At 30.1% G+C, this 24,691-nt stretch overlaps 1 protein-coding gene, 1 long non-coding RNA gene and 1 pseudogene across 5 annotated transcripts; 2 read left to right on the top strand and 1 right to left on the bottom strand.

Annotated features, from left to right (window-relative positions):
* The first annotated feature begins 5,350 nt into the window (after positions 1–5,350).
* Positions 5,351–7,230, top strand: LOC137830019 (ethylene-responsive transcription factor ERF110). 4 transcript variants are annotated; one of them, XM_090305308.1, is made up of 3 exons: positions 5,351–5,521; positions 5,622–5,785; positions 6,034–7,230. In XM_090305308.1, the coding sequence occupies exon 3, from the start codon at positions 6,297–6,299 to the stop codon at positions 7,101–7,103; it is 807 nt and encodes a 268-aa protein (XP_090161434.1). In that variant the 5' UTR covers positions 5,351–5,521; positions 5,622–5,785; positions 6,034–6,296; the 3' UTR covers positions 7,104–7,230. The 4 variants fall into 4 exon arrangements, with proteins under 4 accessions (XP_090161434.1, XP_090161435.1, XP_068493199.1 ...); XM_090305309.1 differs by lacking the exon at positions 5,622–5,785 and having other exon boundaries at positions 5,356–5,521; XM_068637098.2 differs by lacking the exon at positions 5,351–5,521 and having other exon boundaries at positions 5,764–5,908.
* A 10,386-nt stretch (positions 7,231–17,616) lies between these two features.
* Positions 17,617–18,824, top strand: LOC137828996 (ATP synthase subunit beta, mitochondrial-like; annotated as a pseudogene).
* A 1,239-nt stretch (positions 18,825–20,063) lies between these two features.
* Positions 20,064–21,614, bottom strand: LOC137828409 (uncharacterized). The gene is made up of 3 exons (XR_011083874.2): positions 21,489–21,614; positions 20,275–20,553; positions 20,064–20,194 (listed from the first exon to the last, which is right to left on the bottom strand). It is a non-coding gene; the product is annotated as an uncharacterized LOC137828409 (long non-coding RNA).
* Positions 21,615–24,691: the final 3,077 nt, after the last annotated feature.

Consider the following 24,691-nt stretch of genomic DNA (forward strand, 5'->3'; position numbering starts at 1 on the left):
TTATCAATAATAAAAACTAATTTAGATACCAATAATTTTTGTAGTCTTTAAAATAATATTTAATTTAGTCAATATAACAATTAATTGTTTTTGTTTTATAAAATTAGTTTAATAATTTTCTTGTATTATATATATATATATATGTAAAATTAAAAAAAAACTTACCTGTGTAAGATAAAAAACTTAATTATAAACTTATATTAATTATAATATGAATAATATGTATACAAATTAAAGCATTAAACACAAATAGATACTTTTAATTATGTCTAGCGGAATAACAGATAAAACTATCTGTCCTACTACTTTTTATTGGATATTACAATTTTCTTTCCATTTTGAAATTAGATAAAATTTTATAATAATAAATATGGATACAAATGTTTTAAATAAATTATAATAGAACCTAATCATACTTGATATATTATTTAAAATACTATTTTATTTTTTTAACAATTTTAAATTATTAAAACCACTTCGATAGGAGTTGGTAAAAAAATATCCATAAATATTTGTACAACCCTAGAAAAAAATCAGAAAATGAATGCCCACCACAAAAATAAAGGTAGAGAAGCATTATGCATGCTGCCTGCCCCATTGTTTTTCATTGTTCTTAATACATCAATTAGGTGATGGTATTTTTCAGTTAACTTATTATTGGTTAATTTGAGTAATCATTATATATTAGGTTAAAATAATGTATGTACTCGCTAGGTCAAAACTCTTTGCTTTAATCAACCATTCAACCTTGTGTTTACTCTCATTTCTTTTCAGTTTAATTTCACTTGCACTTATTGGTTCATAATGTAACTTCCAGAACCTCACTAATAACTTCTAGTAGAGTAACAAAAATATTTCAAAATTAAATGAAATTATGTTTAATTAGATATTACAAGAAAAATAGTAGCTTTTGTAGGTAAGATGAACCGTTAAATAAAATAGAGTGAGAATTGTATGTGAATGTGGAGGTATGATCTATGGTGAGGTGCATTAGAGGTTGTGGTTGTGATTGGGTGGTTATATTAAGTGATTGAGCTAAGAATGTGTGATTCAATATGGATTTGGGATGAAAATGATGAAGATAGTGTGTTGGTGATTGGATTCCAGAAAGACCTTCAAAATAATTCGGAACCATTTTTATGTAGTTTAAAATTACATAAGAAAGTGAATTCTTTTTCATTCCGGAAATTACATTCCAGAAAAGGAAAATTGCATTATCGAAAATAGAATCTAGAAGTGGAATTTTGGTTTATGGATTTTGATTTTCGGAAGATAAATTTTCTCTTTTTAGTAAGTATTTGTCATATATCAATTCTTTCATTTGTGGGAAGGTACAATTAAGTGGATGAGCATTTTGGATATGAGATATTTTATTGCATGTCGGTATAATGTCATTTTTGTTTTTGTCTTTAAAATAATTAATGACTATTTTTTCTTTAAGGACACAATCATCATTTGATTTGAGCCACCATCACATTATTGCAATTGGAGACGTTTTTGGAAATCATTTTATTTAGGTATACTCCAATTACAAAGTACATGTTCTTATTTAAGTTTGTATTAAGTTGTTAAGGACTATTTAACTTTATTTGTAATTCCTATTGTACGTTAAGATGGAAGAAGGTTGCTCGATTCCACCAATAGATATATTTGGTATAACCATTGTTATCCAACCGTCCAAACATGGTTATCATATTGCAGAACAAGGACACAAACTTTTACACATATAATGTTCATGAGACGATATCTATAAATGTTTTATTTCAAGTTATAAACAATGCAAATGTAAACATTCATTTCACTTATGAACATACCAATTAATTTAATTATGAACTCATTTTAACTTAAATAGTAAACAAACAATGAATTCCATAACAGTGAAACTAAAACCATTTCCATCTGTCAATTACAAAAAGGAATATGAAAATAACATAAAAAACTACATATGGTATATCAATGACTCCTGACGTACACAACCCTTTCCTCAGTGCCTCCTCGAACTAGTATTACGGTTGTGTGTGTTATTTCCATGCACGAGTACCTTCAACGACATCACATTCATCCACCATGAGTTGCAACGTCTTTGCAATCCTTTGACATATACCCTACAATAATAATAAATGAGATTATATTAAACTAAAATCAACATCTTCTAATAGATGTAGTTGGTCGTATCTAGTTCGATTGAGAACTTCCTCTCTTGTTATGACCATTTCACTTTGCATATTATTTTAAAACTTAGTTAAAAACCAAAAGTAATATGATTATGAAAAACCAATTCTCGAATATATTATGGAAAACTAATTTCAGAATATCCTTATGGAAAACAAATTCCAAATATGATTATGAAAAACTAATTTCAGAATGGCCTTATGGAAAATCAAATGCGGAATTGCCTTTTGGAAATGTGGAACTAATTGTGCGAATGCATTCAAATTGGGTTTTGGAATGAAAAATCCAAAATTTTTATGGAAATTAGAAACCGAAATACAAGCTTATATTGTCCAAGTTTAGCCATAATCCTAAACTTTAGTTAGCATAACCCTAAACTCTTTCCTAATTAGTTTATCTCACCTACACTTTTCCAAACTCATTTCTCTACTTCAAACACAATTTTCTATTCCTCTATTTCTGACAAGCTTTGGCAACTCCATTAACACATTTAAAACAAAATAATGTTAGAAGAAGAGGATGTTATCTATATATATATAGTCAAGAATTTTACTCAAAATCTTCAATATTTAAGATATAAATATGCTATAGAAATGTGTGAATTTTTTTATATGATGTTTATAGTACTTAATAATTTATAAATTATCTTTTTGTATTTTTGCTGCATTGGATTTTTTTTTCAAGTTTTAGGTGGAATAGTTTAATTGCTTATGAAAAATTAGTGTTAAAATTATTCTAATTGAGTATCATTACTTTAATAAAAATTTATTTTGCATAACTAATTAAAATTTATTAATTGGATAATTTAGATTCACTGCAATAAAATTATTAAATAACAATTAATTTTAGAAAAAAAATAATTAATTATTATACTGATTAAGTTATATATTATTTTATAAACTAAAATATTATTGGTATTTAAAATAAATTTTATTATATTAATAAAAAATTATAAAATAGTTTCTAAATAATATTATCTATTCAAATATTTTAATTTTTAACTATTTTAAATTATAATTTAATTATTAATGGATGTTTTAATCTTTAATAATTAATATTGTAAAAATAAATTATCGTTAAAATATTTTTTTCTCGTAATAGAAAAAAACAATGTAAAGAGCAAATATGGAAGCAGCGAAACTATAAAACCAGCGGCGAAAATAGGAAAAAACCAGTGGCAGAACATGAACAAATTGTAGTGATGACACTACAAAGAAGCACATGTGGTGATGCTTCAAAGTCACTGACTGCAACTGCAGGACGACACGACGTTAACGAAATTCTTGGATGCAAAATGCAATGATTTGGGAGACATGAACAGAACCTGTGAGAGAAAAAGGGAACCTCTACACCGATGCAAAGAAGGAGAAGAAGCGAAAAATGATGAGCGTGAAAGAACAAAGTAAAAAAAGCCTATATATTGCATACGAATCGATGCAATATATGTAGCTTGCAATATATTTTTACATTCTTTTTAAATAATTACGTGATTCAAGTGTTCGTATTACATTGATTTTTCATATGAATCAATGTAATATGTAGCAAGAATTAATTTTTTACATTTTTTAAAATAATTATGTGATTTCTATTCCTCTAATACATGGTTGTTCATACGAACTGATGTAATATGTCGGGTGATATAATTTTTTTAAAATAATTATATGATATTTAACCGATATAGTATGTGATTGTTATTAGAATCTATACGAAAATTAGGATAAAATAAATATATTGACTTTTCTTTATAATTTGTGAAGAAAAATAATATATAGTCGATTATATGAATGGTATAATTGTATAATTAAACTTTCTTTTTTTACTAGTAAATATTTTGTAAATAAAAAATATTAAAATAATAAATAAAATTAATTCATTTAAATTTGAGTATCAAGTAAAATAATTTATTTTATATATTATTATAAATTATTTTTTAAATATACTATCAAATTTTGTGAATTACATTTATCACTTCTATTATAAATTTTCTATTCAAATTCACTCTTTTTCTTCCAATCCCAAACAATTTTATTTTTGCTTTCTTTTCTTCCGATCCTCACACCAATCCAAACAAATGAGATAGAAAATTGTCTTTATTCTTTTTTGAATGATGAGTTCATTATAAGGACAAGGTCCACCGATCCATATAACTCCAAAAGAGAGTTAGTTTAAAACAATACAAACCACACAATATTCACCTCTCCATACAACTCCAAAAGAGTGAGTTTAAAACAATATACTCCACACAATTTTCACTACTTCCCACTTTAATATCATCTAATTATAACTAATTTCATTTTATGTTTTATGAACTTCCCTTTTAATTTCACTATCTTATTCTCTTTGTTTGGATCATGCGCAACATACACTGCCTCTCAAAAACCTTCCGTTGAAGTTCAAAAATTCGGTAAGGAGTTGATGCCTAACTTAGATGTTGGATTTAACCCTCACCCTCCTCTTTAATATTCCTACAACCTAGTATACATATTAGGTCAAATGATGTATTATTCTGTTTGCTTTTATTTTAACAACGTTATACAATCATGCATGGAATTGTTGTCTGAGTTCCAGATGCGTGTTTTGACCATACAATTCCTCATTTCCTTTGCGATAACAACTCTCTCAAATATAATTCCACGAATTAAATTTCAAACAATACATTTATGAGAACTATTATACATTTCTATTGTTCTTTTTATATGTAAGAATTGAAAACAGAGAGTTACAGCAGTGTGTTTTACATGATAGATTTTATGTACAAGAGTGATTAAAATAAATATTAATAATTAAAATACACGAGATTTTAAAATGACAACTTTAATATTCTTTTTATCATCATTTATAGAAGTTATAAGAATTTTTTTTTATTAAACATTATAAACTTACTCACTATTTATATAATAAATATATAATCTCTCACGTAAATTTGTAGATTTAGTGTAAGAAGGTGTGTTAAAAATAATGCATCAACTAAATAAAAAAACATTTCATATAATATATAAGCTCAGGTAAATATCTATCTTATAAATTGATTATATAATATGATTTTTTTTATAGATAAAAAATTTGAATTATAATTTTATCTAACTTTTAGTATTGTGTATATCGTTTTTTTTATAAAATTGAATGACAGTGAAATGGTAAACATATTATATAAACAGATATTTGAGCAGTGATTCCCAACCTAATCCACAGTGATGCACATCTTAAGGCTTATCTAATATTTACCTTATTTAAGCAAATCTTGAGTGAGTCATGGCTTAATCCAGAGTTTATTTAGTGTTTGTTTTTCAACCAGATCCTTGAGTTAAGTATGGGCTAATAAGAAGTAGGAGAGGCCAAAATAATTAAAGTATGTATATGTATTCTCTCTCTCTCTCTCTCTTTGACTGGGCATAGAATTCAACTCAAAGATGATCACTGTTTCCTTGTTTCTGTGTATCTGAAAAAAGGAAACCGACAATGGCAAGGATTTGCAGAAAGTGCAGATAGTTAGTTCCATTTTGCATCCTCCTTTCATTTTCAGTCAAAATCTCTCTAGGTGTGTGTGAATCCAGATGGCAAAATAATCACAGAGGCGGCAACAGCAACCACATATATATTTGTTTATTTATTGGTAGAGTTTTATTTTTGACTTTTTGTTTATGATACTTAAGTTGTTTATGAATTTGGGAAGAATAAAAAGAAAGAAAGGTAGTGGTAGTGGAGCGTGTTTAATTATGTGTATGCATGGTGGAAGGTAGAGTAATAGAGGCGCAACAAGGTCACTGTTGCTGTGGGGGCTAGCCAGCTCCTCATCATGTTCCATTTCTCTTACCCATCCTTATATATACATACAATAACGTGTTTAACTTTCTTTCTCAGAACGAATAATCAACTGGATCGGATCAATATACAAACCTTCTAATCACACGTGATTATTAACGGTGGCGCATCAGAGGGGATTATCTTCCGGTTCGGGAAACTTCGCGGCGGAGCCTGGCGGCGAAGAGGACGCGGAAGAGACTTTCAGCCCGAGGGATGTGCCAGTGCAAGGGAGTACTGTAGGTTCGGTTCCAGCCCATGCGGTGTCACCTTCTGCCTCTGCTCAGACCAACACGGAGTGGGTCCCGGCTACTGGCTTTCCCATGATGTCACGTTTTATGCATGCGCCTTCTCCAGATTTGTCTCCTGCTCTTTTGGGTTCGGGCTCGGGCTCGGGTTCGGGCTGGGTTGGGCAGAAAAGAGCGCGTGAAGATGAGAGTAATGCTGCCGCGAGTGGGGGTGAGGGTGGTTCGTCACAGAGTGCGTCACAGGAAGAAAGCGGCGAGAGGAGGAGGAGATACAGAGGGGTGAGGCAGAGGCCGTGGGGGAAATGGGCGGCGGAGATTCGCGATCCTCACAAAGCGGCGAGAGTATGGCTTGGCACCTTCGACACCGCCGAGGCTGCCGCCAGAGCTTACGATGAAGCCGCATTGAGGTTCAGAGGTAACAGAGCCAAACTCAACTTCCCCGAAAACGTTACCGCGGTTCGACCTCCTCACCTTCCCAATTTTCCCGCCACCGCACTCGCAGGCTCAAGTGATGTTCCTGCAGTGACAGGCTATTCTCCGGCGGTGATGCAGGGAGCACCGTTTCAGAGCTCCTCTGATTTGCTTAGAGACTACTGGGGGTATTCTCTGCTGCTGCGGAGCACGGGGGATTTCCATGGACTCGAGCAGTGGTTCTATGATTCGCAAATGGCAGCGCTGCAATCTTCTTCATCGCCGTTACCGCCTGCGTATGCACCATCCTCTGCTTCCTTTCCTCTGTTTTCGAGCCAGCAAATGGGAGTTTTCCGGCCGCCGGGACAGCAGCCTCACGGCGGAGGAGACGGTGGTAGCGGGTCAGAGTTTCCACCTTCGTCGTGGTCAGATACCAGTGGTTATCCTCCTCCACCTCCACCACCTCTTTGACGTGGAGCACACAGCACAACCTTTTTTTATACTATTTTTTCTCTTTCTTTTGTGAAAGAAAGAACAGGTTTTTCTTCTGTTTTTATTTTATTTTAATTGAATTAAAGTTGGTTTCGAAAAAAAGAAAGAATTGGAGTTGAGTGAGTTATTTTTTTGGTTTAAAATATTGGTGCTCGAAATATCTTGCAAAGTAGGGATGGGTGATGATAAAGGTAGAAAGAAAGTTTGAGTGGTACAAGGCAACATTTTGAAGCTTAGTTTAGAGATAATAAAGACAAAGCAGCATTTAGGTTTGAAGATAAGATTATTCCAAATTCTCAACTCAATGGATAGATTTTATGTAAAAAATTTGTCAACAATCCACGCAAAGATGAAGAAACCAATATCTTTGACAAAACTTCTTCCCAGGAAACCAACCTTTTCTTCTCACCCATCTATGTATTCGGACAAGTTATTTACAGTTAGAATAATATAGTTTAACTAATTACCAACTCAGGGTTGGGTTTTTGTCTTTTCCTAAGTAAATACACTATTTCACATGCTTCTTAGCTATTCTAATTTCGTGTACCATATACAACACTTTAACTAACTTTTTTCCTTATGAAATTAAACCATGTGTCTCAAAAAGTGGTTTCTATCATTCCACATGGTGTGATTCAAAATCATAAAATACTTTTATCTACATACTTTCTTTTATCATTTCAAATAAATTTATAAATGAGGCTATTAAGAAATAACACTTACAAATTTTTAAAATTTCTATATAAATTTCACTTCATGAAAAATATATAAAAAAATTATTTATTTTTAAATTAATTTTTATTATTAACAAATAGTTTTTATTTAATTAGTTATTAAGGTTTTCAACTACCAATTATTTAGATTCTAAATTTTGTAGAAAAATCTTGATAACTAATTAGATATCAATTTAAAAACTATTTATTAATAATAGAAATTAATTTAAAATTAATAACTATTTTAGTCTCTAAAATAATATCTAATTTAGTAAATATAAAAATTAATTATTTTTTATCTCTAAAATTGATTTTTATTTAATAATTTTTTTATAGTAAAATTAGAATAAATTTGTAAAAAAAAATTATTGAATCTTATAAACTATATGATGATGGTAAGAAAAGAATTAATATTTTAAAAATATAAAATATTAGTTTATAAATATATTTATCTTTAAAAATATTTAAATAATGAGATGTGAGATTTTTTATATATTTAAATTAATTAAATTATTTACCGTATATTTTACTTTGTTTGTGGAAAAATTTCCAAAATTTAAAATCTTGTTTTTAAACTCTGTTTTGCTTGAGCAAAATACACAGAATTAAAAACATTCAACACATACTAACAAAGTTGTTCAAAGTCACTCTTTTCTACACAAAAGCAAATTATATCATTAAGTTAAGCACAATTTATTAAACTAAATGTTAATACTACCTCTATTTCTAAACATGTGATAACTCTATATAAATAAAAAGTGCATTTTGGAGAAAATTAACGCTTTATACAATCAAGATGATGTTTTTGGCCTCGAGGGTAATGCAAGGGTGAAAAGAATGGATCTTGCAAGTCAATTAAGTGAGTGTAACAAAAAGATTGAATTCATGTACATATAAAAAGCTCAATCTAAGTGGCTTAAACACGGGGACTCAAACTCTAAGTTCTATCATTCTGTCATCAGATGGAGAGGTTGTAAGAATGAACTTAAGGGTGTGGAGGTTGGGAATCAATGGAGTGAAGAGCCGAAGGTCTTACATGGTGAAGCAAAGAATCTGTTAGTGGAGAGATTTAGAGCCATGCTTGATTATGGTGTTTGCCTTGATGAGATTGATTTCAAGATCATTCCCTTGTAGAAAAGCTTGAGCATGATATCTAACTGTATAGAGGAAGAAGAATGAAGTCCTGATCCTGATGGGTTTAACTTTAACTTTATTAAGAATAATTGGGAGGTTTTAAAGAATGACATCCTCAAGGCTGTTATTATGTTTCAGGATTCAGGCAAGTTCCCAAAAGATGTAATGCCTCCTTTATAAATCTTGTGCCTAAGGTGAGGGACCCCTTAAAGCTAGATCAATTTAGACCTATCTCGCTTATAAGCTCCTTCTATAAAATATAACAAAGGTTTTTTCCTATTAGATGAAGAAAGTGCTCCCTTTGGTTATCGATGAAAGTCAATCGACTTTTTTGAGTGATAGAGGGATGTTAGATAGTGTTCTAGCAAATGAGGTTGTTAAGGAGCTCTAGAAGAAAAGGATGAGAGGGTTATGCTTGAAGGTGCACTATGAAAAGGCATATGACTCAGTCAAATGGGATTTTCTCTATTATATGTTGACGAGGTTGAGGTTCCAAAGTAAATGGATCATGTGGATCAGGGGATGCTTGGAGTCTACATCAGTATCAGTTTTTGTTAATGGTAGCCCAACTAAGGAGTTCAACCCAATGATAGAGTTGAGATAGGAGAATCCGTTAGCCCCATTCCTTTTCATTGTGGTTGCTAAAGGTTTATTTGGGCTGGTTAGACAGGCGACCAAAGTTAACTTGCTCAAAGGAGTGAAAGTGGGTTGCAATGAGGTCGAAACATGTGTGCTCCAATTTGTAAATGATACTCTTTTCCTATGCTAATGTCTCTGAAGACTCTTCTAAGGTGTTATGAGATGGCGTCTGGCCTCAAAATCAATTTCTTTAAGTTGAAGCTGATAGGTATTAATGCCAAGAGGCATTCTCTTGAGGTTTATGCCAAGTCTTTACACTGTTCTTTTATGTGTGTACCATTTAAATACATCGGGCTAGAAGTGGGAGGTAATCCGAGGAAGAAACAATTTTGTGAGCCAGTTGTGAACAAAGTTAGTGCTCGACTAAGCGCTTGGAAGAGTCGTTTCTTATCTTTGGTCGGTAGTTTATGCTTGGTCAAAGTGGTTTTATCATTTATACATCTTTTCTACCTATCTTTCTTTAAAGCTTCGGAGTCGGTGTATAATAGAATTATTTGCGTCCAAAGGAGATTTTTGTAGGGTTGGAGAAGGGAAAAGAGTTTCATCTCATGGGTGAGTTGGGAAAACCTATGTAAACCCCTAGAAGATGGTGGGTTGGGTATTAAAGACATCAGAAAGTTCAATTCTACTATCTTGGCTAAATGGAAGTGGAGACTTTTGAATGAGGAAAAAAGGGAGGTGAAAAGATATTATTGTATCTAAATATGGCACAAGCTCTAATCGTGATTCGGCTAGTCTGAAGTTTCAAACTTGGTGGTGGAGAGATTTATGTAAAAGTTGCGGAGAGGGTGAAGCAGCGAGTTGGTTCCAAGGAGCAATAGAATGGAAAGTGGGAGGAGGGTACAAGGTAAGATTTTGGGAGGATGCTTAGTGTAATGGTAACACTCTCGTATCTCTATCCTTAGGCCAAGGGAAAAAGGTGGGTGAGGTAGAAGGGTGGGAAGATTCCGAATGGAGGTGGAGGTTGAGTTGGAGGAGAGTTAGGTTCCAATGGAAAGCTACCCAAGAAGATGAAATGCTTAAATTGATTTCTAGGGTACAAATGCATTGGGAGGTCAAGGATGTCCAGGTGTGGGGAGTTGATGCATCAGGGATTTCTTTATGAAATCTGCCTATGTTCACCTATCAAATCAAGCTAGTAGCATAAAAGCATCTTCAAGCTGCTTTGGCAATCTAAAGTTTTCCCAAATGTGTTGACAATAGCGTGGAGGATCCTTTTGGATAGAGTTCCTACAAGAACAAACTTATCTAGAAGAGGCGTGGTGACCCCCTTATCTTGCGTGATGTGCCAAGCTGCAAATGACTCATCACCATATCTTTTTGTAGAGTGTATCATTGCTCAACGGGTGTAGGCGCTATGTTTTAGATGAATTTAGATTGTGTTTGGCCAACATAAAGAAGTCAAGTGCCATTTCGAGAGCTTCGTCTTGCCACAAGTCTCTCTTAAACATAATTTGGTTTGGAAAGGTACGTGGGCTGCAGTTGTGCGGTGCATATGAAAGCAAAGGAATTATATTATTTTCAAGTAAGGGGTAGTAGATGCAAAAGAGATTTTTCAAATGGCTCAATTAAAATCGTGGTTGTGGATGAAAAATAGAGTAGGCTCATTTCACTATGTGTTTTCGGATTGGCACATGAACCCTGTTTTGTGCATCAAAAGTTTTGGGTAATAGGTAGTCCTTGGTGCTGGTTTGTCACCTGCAGATTGGTGCTGAAGTAGGGACAGTACTGTTGTGGTGTGGTTGGGGGTGGATTTAGCTCTGAATTGGCAGTACTCTAAGCTGGCAGAGTCAAGGCTGATCCTAGTGTATACCGTGAGGCTAAGGTGCTCTCAGCTACATGTGGATTGGCATTTTTTTGGAAGGAATGGGTGTGTAAGCACCACTACCAGGGGTTGGGTTTGCTTGTCCTGTTAAGCTTTTTTAGCAGCAGAGGTAGTAATTGTAGATGTCTTTTTGGTTGCCTTGGTGGTAGTAGCAGGTTTAAGAAGGGCGTCTTAGGTTCAACCCAGTTTGGGTGGGTGACCAATTGGCTCTAGAGTTCGCATCAATGTGAGATTGAGAGTGTAAGGAAGGTAACCATTCATAGGGTTGGAGGGGGCGTCTGGTCTTCAGGTGCAGGTAGTTTGCTGTTCTGTGGAATCTAGTTGGTAATTTGTTCATCAGATTATCTCACAAGATTTCTCAACGTAAGATAATTATAAAATTCCCAAATTGATAAAATGATTATCCCACTCAAAACGGTACAATATAAAAAAGTGTTCAACATTTTAATCATTTACAGTTTTCATCGATATTTTATAGCACAAAAGTATCAAAAGTTCAATACAATTCACATGAACTTGAAATTACTCCAATAGTATATACACACAAGAAGATTTGCCCAGCATATTTTGTAATTACATTTATACTTTTATTATGTTTTCAATTGACTTTTGACATATTTTATTTTCTACATTTTACCATTTTCTATCTATTGTAATAAATTGGACTTGACATAAGTGCCTTGATTTCTTCTTTTTTTTAGTAATTTAGTAATATATTTTATTTGCTTGACATAAATGCTTGATAATAATGTTTTTCCATTAACTTAAGCTGCATGTATTATTTTAGGTTGATTCTTTGTGCAGTGGTTCACTTTCTGAACTTTCCAAATTAACCAATGATAATTAAGTGTTAAATTTAATAAAAATTGATCTATTTTAGTTTTCTTAATTTTGTTCCTTGTGTCCACTTTCAAGTTAATTTTTGTTTCAACTTAAATGAAAATAAATGAAAAGGATTAAAAAAATATACTGAATAAATTTAATTTAATATTGTGGATAAAAGTTATAAGTTTATTAGGTCATTTGATTGAAAAACAACATATACATAGTCTAACTTAGTTTATGATTAAGGTGTTGAATATTAAAATTAATTTTTGGAATAAGACAGCTTGAGTTTACTAATAATATAAATTACATAAATTAAAATATGATGATAAGAAATTAAAATATATTATTTTAACAAAATTTTGAAGAGTAGATAAGATGAATTAAGGTAATATCAGAAAGTGGATTTTAAGTCTAACTCAACTTTACAAAATCGGCTTATAAAGTGAGATTTGTAATTACTTATATACTATGAAATATTTTTATATCTAGTCGATGTAAGATCTTTAACACAACCCCTCATACCGAAACCTGTCAATTCGTGTGTGAGACTATATATTTATTGATAGTCCCACACTACAAAAAAAAAAATCAATATTATCTACGAATCTTAATCCGTAGGTAAATTCAACATTACCTACAGATATTACCCACAGATTCTGAATCTGTAGGTAAATTCAACATTACCTACCAATTATTACCAACGGATCTTAATACTTACAAAATTTTACCCGCAGATCTCTATTACCTATAAACTATACATAATATTAAAAATATTATTATAATATGAATAATTATAAAATCATAATTAATATTTATAAATAATAATAATCATAATTAATAAGTATACATATTATTAATATTATAAAATTAATAATATTAAAACTATTTATAATATTAATAATATTTAATAATATTAATATTATTTAATAATATTAATAATATTTAATAATATTAATATTATTTAATAATATTAATAATATTTAATAATATAATAATATTAATTTTTATTTTATTAATTATATTATTATTGATAATCATAAAAAAAATATAATAATAATCAAAATATTATAATAAAACTTTGACTGATGTAAGCTATTTAGTTCTAACAAATAGCATATACTGTGAAGATGTTAGTCTAGGAGGACTCTTTGAACATGCCACAAACCTGGATCGTCTAAGAGAACTCATAAGGGAAGACGAAAGTAGTGTCGAAATCAACATTCTTGTACTTGTTTTTCATGTCTTGGTTGTAGGCTGGCACTGCAAGTTAAAATAGTGCTAATACTGTACAAAACTAATGGAAATTGAGATTGTTCCGAAAAGGATATAGGATTGAATTTGTGTTTAATGAAACAATGTGTTTGTTTCAATAAAGCTCAATCACTGATTTTATTTCACGGTGGAGATAATTTAATGGACACTCTAATCACTAGTCCATAAATCAAACACTGGAAGTACCCAAAGAGTCATATAATGAATTTTACTAATTAATACCTACCAGCACGTCACCTATTTTAATTTCTCTTCTATGAAATGAACTGACTTTGAATTCCAATCTTTACCAAATGATTATTAAAATAAAGAGAATATTAGTATAATATATACAAGAAAACAGGTATGCATGCTCTCTCATATATAAGAAAAGCCATTAAATTTAACAAGCAGTTGTTAATTAGTTGTTTAATACGAGCGGCATGAATGTGCTATTGCTTTTTCATATTTTATATCTTGAGAATGGCATGAATTGATGTGGATCAGTCAAATCAACACAATCTTATATTGCCAACAACAAATACTTAAAGGCCAAAAATTAGTTGACATATTTAAGGAGTATGCATAAATATATATAATTCTGTGGAGTAACCAAAGAAATAATGAATACGATTGAAGATACAAACAAGTTTCATTCTAATAGAGTAATCTCAAACCTAAATCGTTTCGTAATCTAAACGATAACCTAAACAAATATCTTCAAAATCAAAATAGAAGAATATCTATAAAAAAAACTATAAACATTTTATTTTCTATTTATAATATTTTTTTAAAAAAAACTTCATTTTCATTTCATTTAAATTATTTTGCTCCAAACCTAAAAAAAAATGTATTACAATATTTATATAATTTAGTAAATCACTTCATTAAAGAGTCTATTTTGTTATGGTTGACATTGTTAGATTTTAAGTTATGGGAGAGGTTAGTAATATGTGAGTATTTTTTTAAAAAGGGTTAGAGTACTTCTAATACTTTTTTTTTCATAATATATATATATATATATATATATATATATATCATGAAGAACTTTATGAGATACATATTTTTGACTGTTACGGTTAACTAATGTTGTTTTACTTTTGTTATATCCTGTGTCATGTCATACTAGTATAAAGGAATATTAGTCTCCAACATTTCCAATAGTTTGTGTAAGACTTGACCAACGTTTAATAATAAATTTGTCATATATAGTATAATTAGTTTTTATTAGACTTTGGTCTCTGTACTGCTATATATACGTTTCAGGGCGTCCTGTTGAATAAATCAAATTTTGGACCTCCTTAGTAGAGCTATTATTTGATGTAAATTATGTTCTACTATTACGGAAAAATCAACTGCAATAATTGAGATATATATTAATTCAATTCCTTCACACACACATATTCAATTTTGACTTAATCTCTTCATTCAATGAAGGCAACCAACATTCGCAGGCTATGAATTGTATTTGCAAAAAAAAAAAAATGACTGCTTATATGTGTGATTTATTTCAAAAGTATTTTTTTTTATGAAAACTATAATGATTACAATTATATTGGAATTTAAGTCCATAAAAAAGTTATAATTATTTAGTCATACAAGGTGAAGTCATTACGTGGTGGGTGTGCAGTGAGAAAATTAATATACTCTTTAGAAACCTAGGCTTCATCAAAAGAGAATGAAAAAGGGTAAAGAAACTAGTTTATTTATAGTTTATAAGCTAATAGGTAATTATAAACTAGTTAAGAATTAAAAAACTAAAAATTTATAAAAATTAATTGAAAGTTATAGAACATGTAAACTTACTTAGATGATTGAGTTATAAATAGTAACTTCCATTAAAAATGTTCTGTACACGAAAAAAAGAGTAAATAATAGTTAGTTAAATTAAATATTTGGTCGGATTAAATGTAAATACACTTAAAAAAGAAGAAAAAGATGTTTTCATTCTTATATCTATTATTTTTCCTTGATTTTGAAATTGATGACATCAGTTATTATATATGTTTAATCTCTTACTACTAACTGTCAAAAATTTAACAAAAAAATTACTATAATTTTTTTTTTTTTTACTTTTGCAGGTAACGACACGTATAATTATAACGAATTATCATATTACTAGGATAATAGGATAAAACTATACATTTAAATAATAACCACTAACTGTAACATACTATACAACTATATATAAATTTAAAATTCTTTAAAAAAAAATATAATCAATAAACACCTAATTTAATAAACCTGAATAATATCCAGAAATCGGCACGTTTCTACTACTACTTGCTATAAAGTTTGTTTATGCACTAAATAAATATGATAATTACATTAAACACATTCATAAATAAAAGGAAAGTTAACGAAATTAAAATATAAAATTATTATATTATTATCATGTATATAAATGTGTTTAAATTAAGGTGTGCATGGATATGTTTTAGGGTTGGGTTTTAGGGTTGGGTTTGTGTGTTGGGTTTATTTCTATACGTTTGGGTTTATTTCTATACGTTTGGAAGGTTGTTGGTTTAGGGACGAGTATAGTTTTGTATAAAAGTTAAATTATCCTGAAATAATTTTTATTTATTTAATTATTTTTTTATAATAAAAAGTCATGTAAATAAATGTAAATGAACTCAAATTTAGTCATATTGTCATATTAGGACTAAGTATGAGACGAGACATTAAAAATTATGGTAATCAAGTTTTATTAAAAGATAATACTCAACATATTTTGAACCTACAACATGTTAACTAACTTATATTCTCGATATTAAGGTGACACAAAATATTTACTACCATGTTAGGTATATACTTGTTACCAAGTTAGATTTTAGTCTTTCTTAACTTCTCAATACTTAAAATCATGTTTATGTGACTAGCCAACAATGAAGTCGGAATACTTTTATTGATATGAGTTTCATGTTTATCATTGTTATCCATTCAAGATCACTCACCCAAGGCCAAACTTTAATGTTCTGTTTGGATTAAGGAGTTTATTTGTGGAGAGGGGAAGAAGTGGATTTGTCTGAGGATGTCTGAGGATATGTGAGGTAAATCACTACAAGAAAAATTAAATTTATCTACGAAAGAATTTCGTAGGTAACAGCCAAAATTCGTAGGTTAATCAGCATTACCTATGGATTATCCACAGAAAAAAAATCCGTATGTAATACGGGTGTAGGTAATTTACCTTCTAACAGGGGTATCTGTGGGTAACGCAAAGAGTAGTTACCTACCACCAACTTCAGTCAGTAGGTAATTCAATATACTTTATTTTTAAAATTTTAATTATTATTTAAATATTTTTTTTATTTTAATTATTATTTACAAATATTATTTTATTTCAATTTTTATAATTATTATTGACAATTATTATATATGTTATGAAAATTACGGGCACTATCACTTCAACGACAGGATTATAGTTCATACCGTTAGCGATATTATAACCTGATGTTTTTTTAATCGCTTCTATTATGTAAAAATAAATTCTTGTTCATTCTCATTTTCCATCATTATGTAGAAAGATCTATTTTTCATTGAGTTAGTAGGTTTATGTCTTGGATCTGAAAACAATAACTACTTTTGAAATGAACGAATTGTTGGGTAGATTATTGTTTTCTTAGATTGATTTGAAGTTTTACTTTGGCATTATTTAGCAAGATAATGTATAAATCATGTGATCAAAGATATTGCTTTTCTTATTATACATAAATCAATCTATATCAATCTATGATCATTGCACCTTCGATTTAGTTCAATTGGTCCAGTCTCTTCTTTGTAGACTCACAGTCACCGGACTTTTTTTGGAATTAACGAATTGTTTCGGTAGATTATTTTTTCTTAGATTGATTTGAAATTTTACTGTTATTTAACACGATAATGTATAAATAATGTAATCCAAGATACTGCTTTACACATAAATCAATCTATGATTATTGCACCTTCGATTTGTTCAATTGGTCCAATCTCCTCTTTGTAGACTTCACAGTTTTTGGGTGAACTGTGTGGACTTACAATGCACACGCCAATTAAGCTCACTTGATATTTTATTCCCATGAAATGTTTTTACTAATAGTAAACATTTTGAATTTCCTCAACAACCAAGCATTATTTGCCTATTCATAGAGAAGCTCCTTCTTTTATTGAGCAAGAAACTGAGCAGCAGATTCTTGTTACTGGAATCAAGGTATTCTCATCTTTTTCCTTTTTATTGTCTTTCATATTATCTCTTCTCCTTCGTTGTTAGGGTTACCTGTCTCCCTGTGTTATATGACTGGGTACTGATTTTTTGATGAATTTTTGTTCAAGGTTGTTGACTTTCTTGCACCATTTCAAAAAGGAGGAAAGATTGGGTTGTTTGGTGGTTCTGGCGTAGGAAAAATTGTGCTTATCATGGAATTTATTTACAATGTTGCAAAAGCTCATGGTATGTGCTATTAATTTATTCTTGTTAACATTCTCTTTTTTCTTTTCTATACTGAATGTTGATTGATTCCATTAGGTGGTTTCTCTTTGTTTGCTAGTGTTGGAGAATGAGCCCGTGAGGGCAATGACTTGTATAGAGAAATGATTGAGAGTGGTGTCATCAAGCTTGGTGAAAAGCAGGTGAATGGAATTCTGCTCATGACACTTTCAGCTGCCTCCATAATACTTTTATCTGAGTATCTTACTAACTTGTCATTTGTGGTTACATCATTATATTAGAGTGAAAGCAAATGTGCTCTTATGTACATCAAATGACTGAACCCCCTGGTGCTCGTGCTCGTGTTGGTCTTACTGGGCTTACTGTGGTAGAACACTTCCATGATGCAGAAGGGCAAGTGTGCTTCTTTTTGTAGACAACATTTTTCGTTTTACCCAAGTATGTCTTTTGCCCTGCTTGTCGAATATATCTTTTATTGTCAGGCGATGTATCTTGTGTTATAACTGTTTCGTTTAACATTATGATGTATCATTTAGGCTAACTCAGAGGTGTATGCTTTGCTTGGTCGTATCCCATCTGCTGTCAGTTACCAACATTACAAAAAAAAAAAAATGAAATATTATGTGGGCCAAAAGCGGACGCAACAGACCAAAAACGGATGCATAACTGTCGGATTTTCGTTGGCCAGCAGTCCCACAAAAAAAGCTTGGAAGCAAATCGAAATTAGCGTGGCCCAGTGCACGTTACGTGGGCCAAGCCCACGCAAAACATACACAAATTGCATCAGCTACGTGGGCGTCCAAGCGACGCAATTGCAGCGGCTTATGCGTGGGTCAAACCGATGCAAAATTAAAATATCGTCTATGCGTCGATTTGATCGATGAAATGACAAAGAAAATAATAATATCAGATGTTGCGTGAGCCTAGCTGACGCAGAATTTAAATAATATTAAAAAAAATCTGGCGTGGGACAAAGTTTGACGCATAAAGGGATTAAAAAAAACAATTTATTTTGTTTTCTAACTAGTTTACCCTATAAACAATAAATATCAACCAAATCACATTCAGACAAATTACTATCATTCACAACACATCCACAAACACATCCAGAGTACAAAAATAATACAAATAGTTAAACAAAGTCTTTGATCCATTGAAATATTCAAAATGGATATGAATACTTTAAAAAAAATATTAAAATTAAATTTGTACTTTACAAATTTAACTAAAAACACTAAAATAAATTACATAGTGATGTGATCTATGAAAACTTGTAAAAAATACAAACAATATAAATAAATAAATGAAATAATTAAAATACTTAGTATATAATAAAAATGTCAAATAGTTAAATTTGTTGGGTATGAAGCCAGGACCAATTGGGTTGGGCTGACTAGACACATGTTTAGTGAGTGGGCTTAATTATTATGTCCTTTTATTATCTCTATTTATCTCTATTTAAAGAGATCATTGTACTTGTAATTGGTGTGCAACAAGATATAATGTAAACCTAATAGTTGCTCGGGTGGATGTAGGTTGCAGTTGGCGACCGAACCACGTTAAATCTTGTGTCGTTTATTTCTCTGCAGTTGATTCGTGATTATGTGTGTTGTTTCCGCGTGCGTTTTTTCCATCAAATCTTACAGTATAAGATTCACTTTAAGGAACATGTTAATCATCTTGCTCTAGATCATACTCATGATCGAATTGAGTTATGCCATTGGAAGCATTTTTGTCACGTTCCATTGAGATAAGTTTTTCTTTTATAACCTTCATCTTATCCTCCAAGTGTGCATACTCCTGACTCCACATACTAAGTTCAGCACGAAGCATTTGATTTTCAATTGCATGCTCAGATTGTGAAGTGTCGGAAGCATAGGCTTGAGTGGGGGAAGAGACTCCTTGGCGTAAGTTAGCAGCCAAGTCTGTCGTACCATACACCCGATCTCTACTCTTTCCTCCAGCAGCTTCCTTCCAAGTTTGAAGCTTAGTTGGAGGATCAAGTTGGTGGACATCAGTGTTAGAGTCTTGAGAACTATTTTCTTGAAGGGTCTTCAAGAGCTTATGATAGTTTTCCTACATAGATCATTAGGAAATGAAAATGTTAGGAAATTAAAATATAAATATAAAAAAAAGTTAAAAGAATAACTTACAGAAGTCTCATGAGCACGGGTATCAACCCATTCACCTTCTTGTTTGTGTGGGTGGCCATAAATAGTTCATCAGGTTCTGGAGGACGACCATATTGACGTTCCTAATAATGTTGTACAATTAAAAGCAGTATAGGTTGCAAATGTAAAATGATTTTCATGTAAGGCAGTGACAAGTACTTACCAAGGTCACGACAATATCTGAATGTGATTTTTGACCTATGGAGTGCAGTGCTCCACCACGAGCTGAACCCCTATTGGCTTTATTTGGAGTTGATTTATCTTTGAATTGTTGTGAAACCCAATAGTTTAGAAGTTCAGCCCATGCTTGCTCTCCTATCAAAATAGGTCAGACACCCTTTGTTCTAGCTTTGGTCAACATGTCACAAAGTCTTTTTCTGACTTTAGACTCGTAGACCTTTTTAATTTGGCATTCATCCTGAGATGCCCAAGTGATTCTAGTCTGATAAAAACAAGAAAATGGTTTGTTTCAGTTTTCCCATTTTTGTTGATCTATATGAAATTGTAATTAAAAATTAAAATTATTTGAAAGTCAGTCCACCATTTTAGTTTGTCCTCCTCGGGCATGGCATCATAATGATGATATTTATGCATCCCCTATTTCATTTACACACCCCACCTAACTATTTCAAATTTTTTGGCCCAATCTGCTGCTGTCTTTATTTTTTACTTTCTGTATTCCCTATTTCATTTAAACACCCCACGTCTCTAAATAAAATTTCTTCATAAAGTTCCCCCAATCTTGCCTATAAATTTTCCCATTATATTTATTTTATTCATCCATTTTTTTTTTAAATAACGAATGAAAAAATGAAAAACTTTATTCTTTACATCATTAATATTTTTTTAAAATACAATACAAAAATGAAAAACTTCTAAATATAATTAATTATTAAAACATAATTAATGGGAAAAGAATAAAACTTCTAAGTATTGTAAATATAATATTAATTCAACATAATCAGTGGACATATCACATAACATCAAACATTCATTCACAAGAACAAAGAGAGAAAAGTGCAGTTAGGTTGGTTCATTCACAATATCTCTCTCTTTCAATACTTCTACATTTTTAACAATGTTCAAGCAGTTTGTGGCCACAGAATAATTTACAAGTTGCACCTTCAATTAATTTCTCTTGCACTCCAAAATCTTACATTTAAAGTCCAAAATCATACATAACTGACATTCATCTTTATCCTAAAAAAATGCAAAGTCAAACCCAAGACATGTAATTTTTAATCATCGCAGTTTCAACTCATCTAAATTAAATGAATGTTATTACATTCACATACCAGCAATAGCCGCAACCAACACATTGCAGCCCAATAATCCAAATAAAATGAATCAAAAAATTCTGAACCTTTAAAAATTTACCTCTGGCAGCAATAATGGAGCAAGAGTTGCAGCTAAACCGCGACGCGGAGGACACTCGCGGAGACACGGAGGAGGCTCGCAGAGGCAGAGCAAAGTGAAGGAGAAATTAGGTTTTGAAATTGGGGAAACTACTGGGAATGTTGGGACAGCGGGGAAGCGAAAATTTTATAAATAGGTCACATACGACGCATGACCGACGCATACGTTAAAATTTTTTATTTTAATTAAATTTAAAATTGAAATCAAAATTTAAAAATTAAAAATTAAATTAAAACTTTAAAAAATGTAATTCAATTTAAAAAATGCATATAACTTTAATTTATATAAACAAAAAAATTAATTTAATTTATACAATAATTTTTTTTTTAATTTATAAAAAAAATAATAATTTAATTTATACAATAAAAAAACTAATTTAATTTATACAAAAATATTTAATTTAATTTCTACAACAACAAAAATTGTTTAATTTATACAAAAGAAAACTAATTTATACAACATAAAATTAATTTAATTTGTAAAAAAAACTTAATTTAATTTATAAAACAATAAATAAATTTAATTTATACAAAAACTAAATTAATTTATTTTATACAAAAAAAATAGTTTAATTTATACAAACAAAATTAATTTAATTTATACAACAACAAATGAATTTAATTCATACAATAAAAATAAATACATAATTTAATTAAACTTTGGTTTGGAAAACCATTTATCCTTACAAGTGTTCTTTCTATCTATTATTATGTACAAATAATCAATTTATTAATATCTACTACCACGAATATCAATGAATCCTATTATTGAAATTGCTCATGATACCCTTTTTTTAGTCTTTATAATTCACTTCTTACTTCAACTCTTACCTTTTTAAGTGTAATAAAAAACACAAGTACAAATGTTCCACCCAAAATTGCAATGGACTAGGATTATGAACTTATAATCCAAAATCTAATAATCAACTCTATTCCATGATTTTAAGTTAATTCTATATATTATCATGAATATCAATGTGTCATATTTGTCAAATTGCTCATGATACTCTCTTTCAGCCTTTACAATGCACTTCTTAGTTCAACTTTTACCTTATTAACTGCAATAAAAAAAACAAGTACATATGTTCCACCCAAAATGACAATGGACTAGGGTTATGAACTTATAATCCAAAATCTAATCATGAACTCTATTCCATGATTTTAAGTTCATTATATATCGGACCAAGTCGAAATTTACTTATTTATGTTACATTTATTAAGAACTAAGTCTACTAAAATTACTATGTCAAAGACCTATTATTTAGTGCATTGGGAAACTGTATTAACACACTTATAAGGAATATTGCATATGTGTCATCTCATCACTTAAAATTTACTACATTATTATGTGCTTCACTTGGAAAACATCAATTTCTTTTTTAGATCATACTCAGTAACTATAAAAATGGCATTTATAGAGCATGTGGTCAACTTTGGGACACTTTGGATATTGTAGCAATCTAACAATTAAGAATAAGTTACTTACTCACGACTTAGTCTTAATATGCTTGTATCGTATACATTTTTGCTAATTCTTTAAAATGATCTTATGCTTCATTTATGAGAAGTAACATCTTTAAAATTATAATGAAAATCAAAGTAAAATCCCTAGTTCATTCATCCATTGCACAAATATAACATTTAAATTTATTTAAGTTACTAATCAAAAGTTTTATCTAACTTTTTTTTTCTTAAGGCAAATAAAACATTTTTAGATAAAATTGACTCTCTATTTTTAAATACATCCATTACATTTTAAATTAATTAATTACTTCATCTTAAATTTATATTCTTAAATTTATGTATATTTTATATAATATTTACAAAATTTAAATACTTTTTTTTTTTTACTATTTCTTACTCAATTATTATTTTTCTACATGTTTTTAAATCTTTATAAACTTTTTAAGATAACTTCTTTAAATAATTTCAAAAATTAAACACTACATCAATTAAATAAATTTAATTTAACTAATTTATATAAAAAAACTTTAAAAAAAATATTTATGACAATATATAAATCAAATAAATTTAAAATAAATAATATTTAAAATAATAAAATAATTTATATAATATTTAAATAATTTAAATACGTATTTTTTAACTCAATTATTATTTTTCTTTATTTTTTTTAATTCTTCCTAAACTTTTAAGATAATTTCTTGAAATATTTTAAAATCAAACACTTAATTAATTTAATTTAACTAACTTATATTAAAAAATTTAAAATTAAAAAATTTATTATAATATTAAAAAAATAAATTTAAAATAAATACAATAAATAATTAAATATTAAAATATTTCTTATAATGTTGTACATTAAATAAATTTAAAATAAATAAGTTTTAAAAAACTAAAATATAAACATGTGTGGGTCTTAGCCGACGCAAATTGTTTTTTTAAGTTATCGTCGGCATCCGACGCATCAATTAAACTTTGCGTTGGTCGCGGCCGACGCACAATAATGTTTTTTTTAACTAAATCCGTAGATGTGTTCGTTTTGCATCGCATGGTCGCCAAAATCAATTATGCATGGGTTTTGCGTCCCTTTGGCCGACAAGAATTGCGTCCACAATTGGCCCACGCAAATATTTGGCAGCTAATTCCTTGTTTTCTTGTAGTGCAAACAACCTTGTCTACTGATCTTGGAGGTCTTCAAGAGCATATTTTCGGTTGTTGTAGTTTATGCATTGTTGTTTTTGTTATCATCAACTAAATAGTTTGATTTTCATGATATTGAATAGATCTTTGAGCTTGGTATCTATCCTGTTGTTGACCCCTTGGATTCTACATCTCGTATGCTTTCACCACTTATTTTGGATACGGATCACTATGAAACTGCTCGTGGTGTCCAGAAGGTTCTTCAAAACTACAAGAATCTTCAAGATATCATTGTTATTTTGGGGAATGGATAAGCTTAGTGAAGATGATAAATTGATTGTTACCCGTGCCCGCAAGATTCAGCGATTCTTAAGCCAACCTTTCCATGTTGCTGAAGTCTTCACTGGTGCCCTAGGAAAATATGTGGAATTGAAGGAGAACATTACCAACTTCCAGGTATTATTTGTCTCATTTAATCCGATTTGATCCATCTGTTGAAAGCTTTGGTTATATTCTCTTTGATTATTATTAGTGTGTATTCCATCTTTTAAATCGTGTTAGCAA

The sequence above is a fragment of the Phaseolus vulgaris genome, chromosome 7 (genome assembly GCF_051622355.1).
Source record: "Phaseolus vulgaris cultivar YP4 chromosome 7, ASM5162235v1, whole genome shotgun sequence".
In the NCBI taxonomy this organism is placed as follows: Eukaryota; Viridiplantae; Streptophyta; class Magnoliopsida; order Fabales; family Fabaceae; genus Phaseolus; species Phaseolus vulgaris.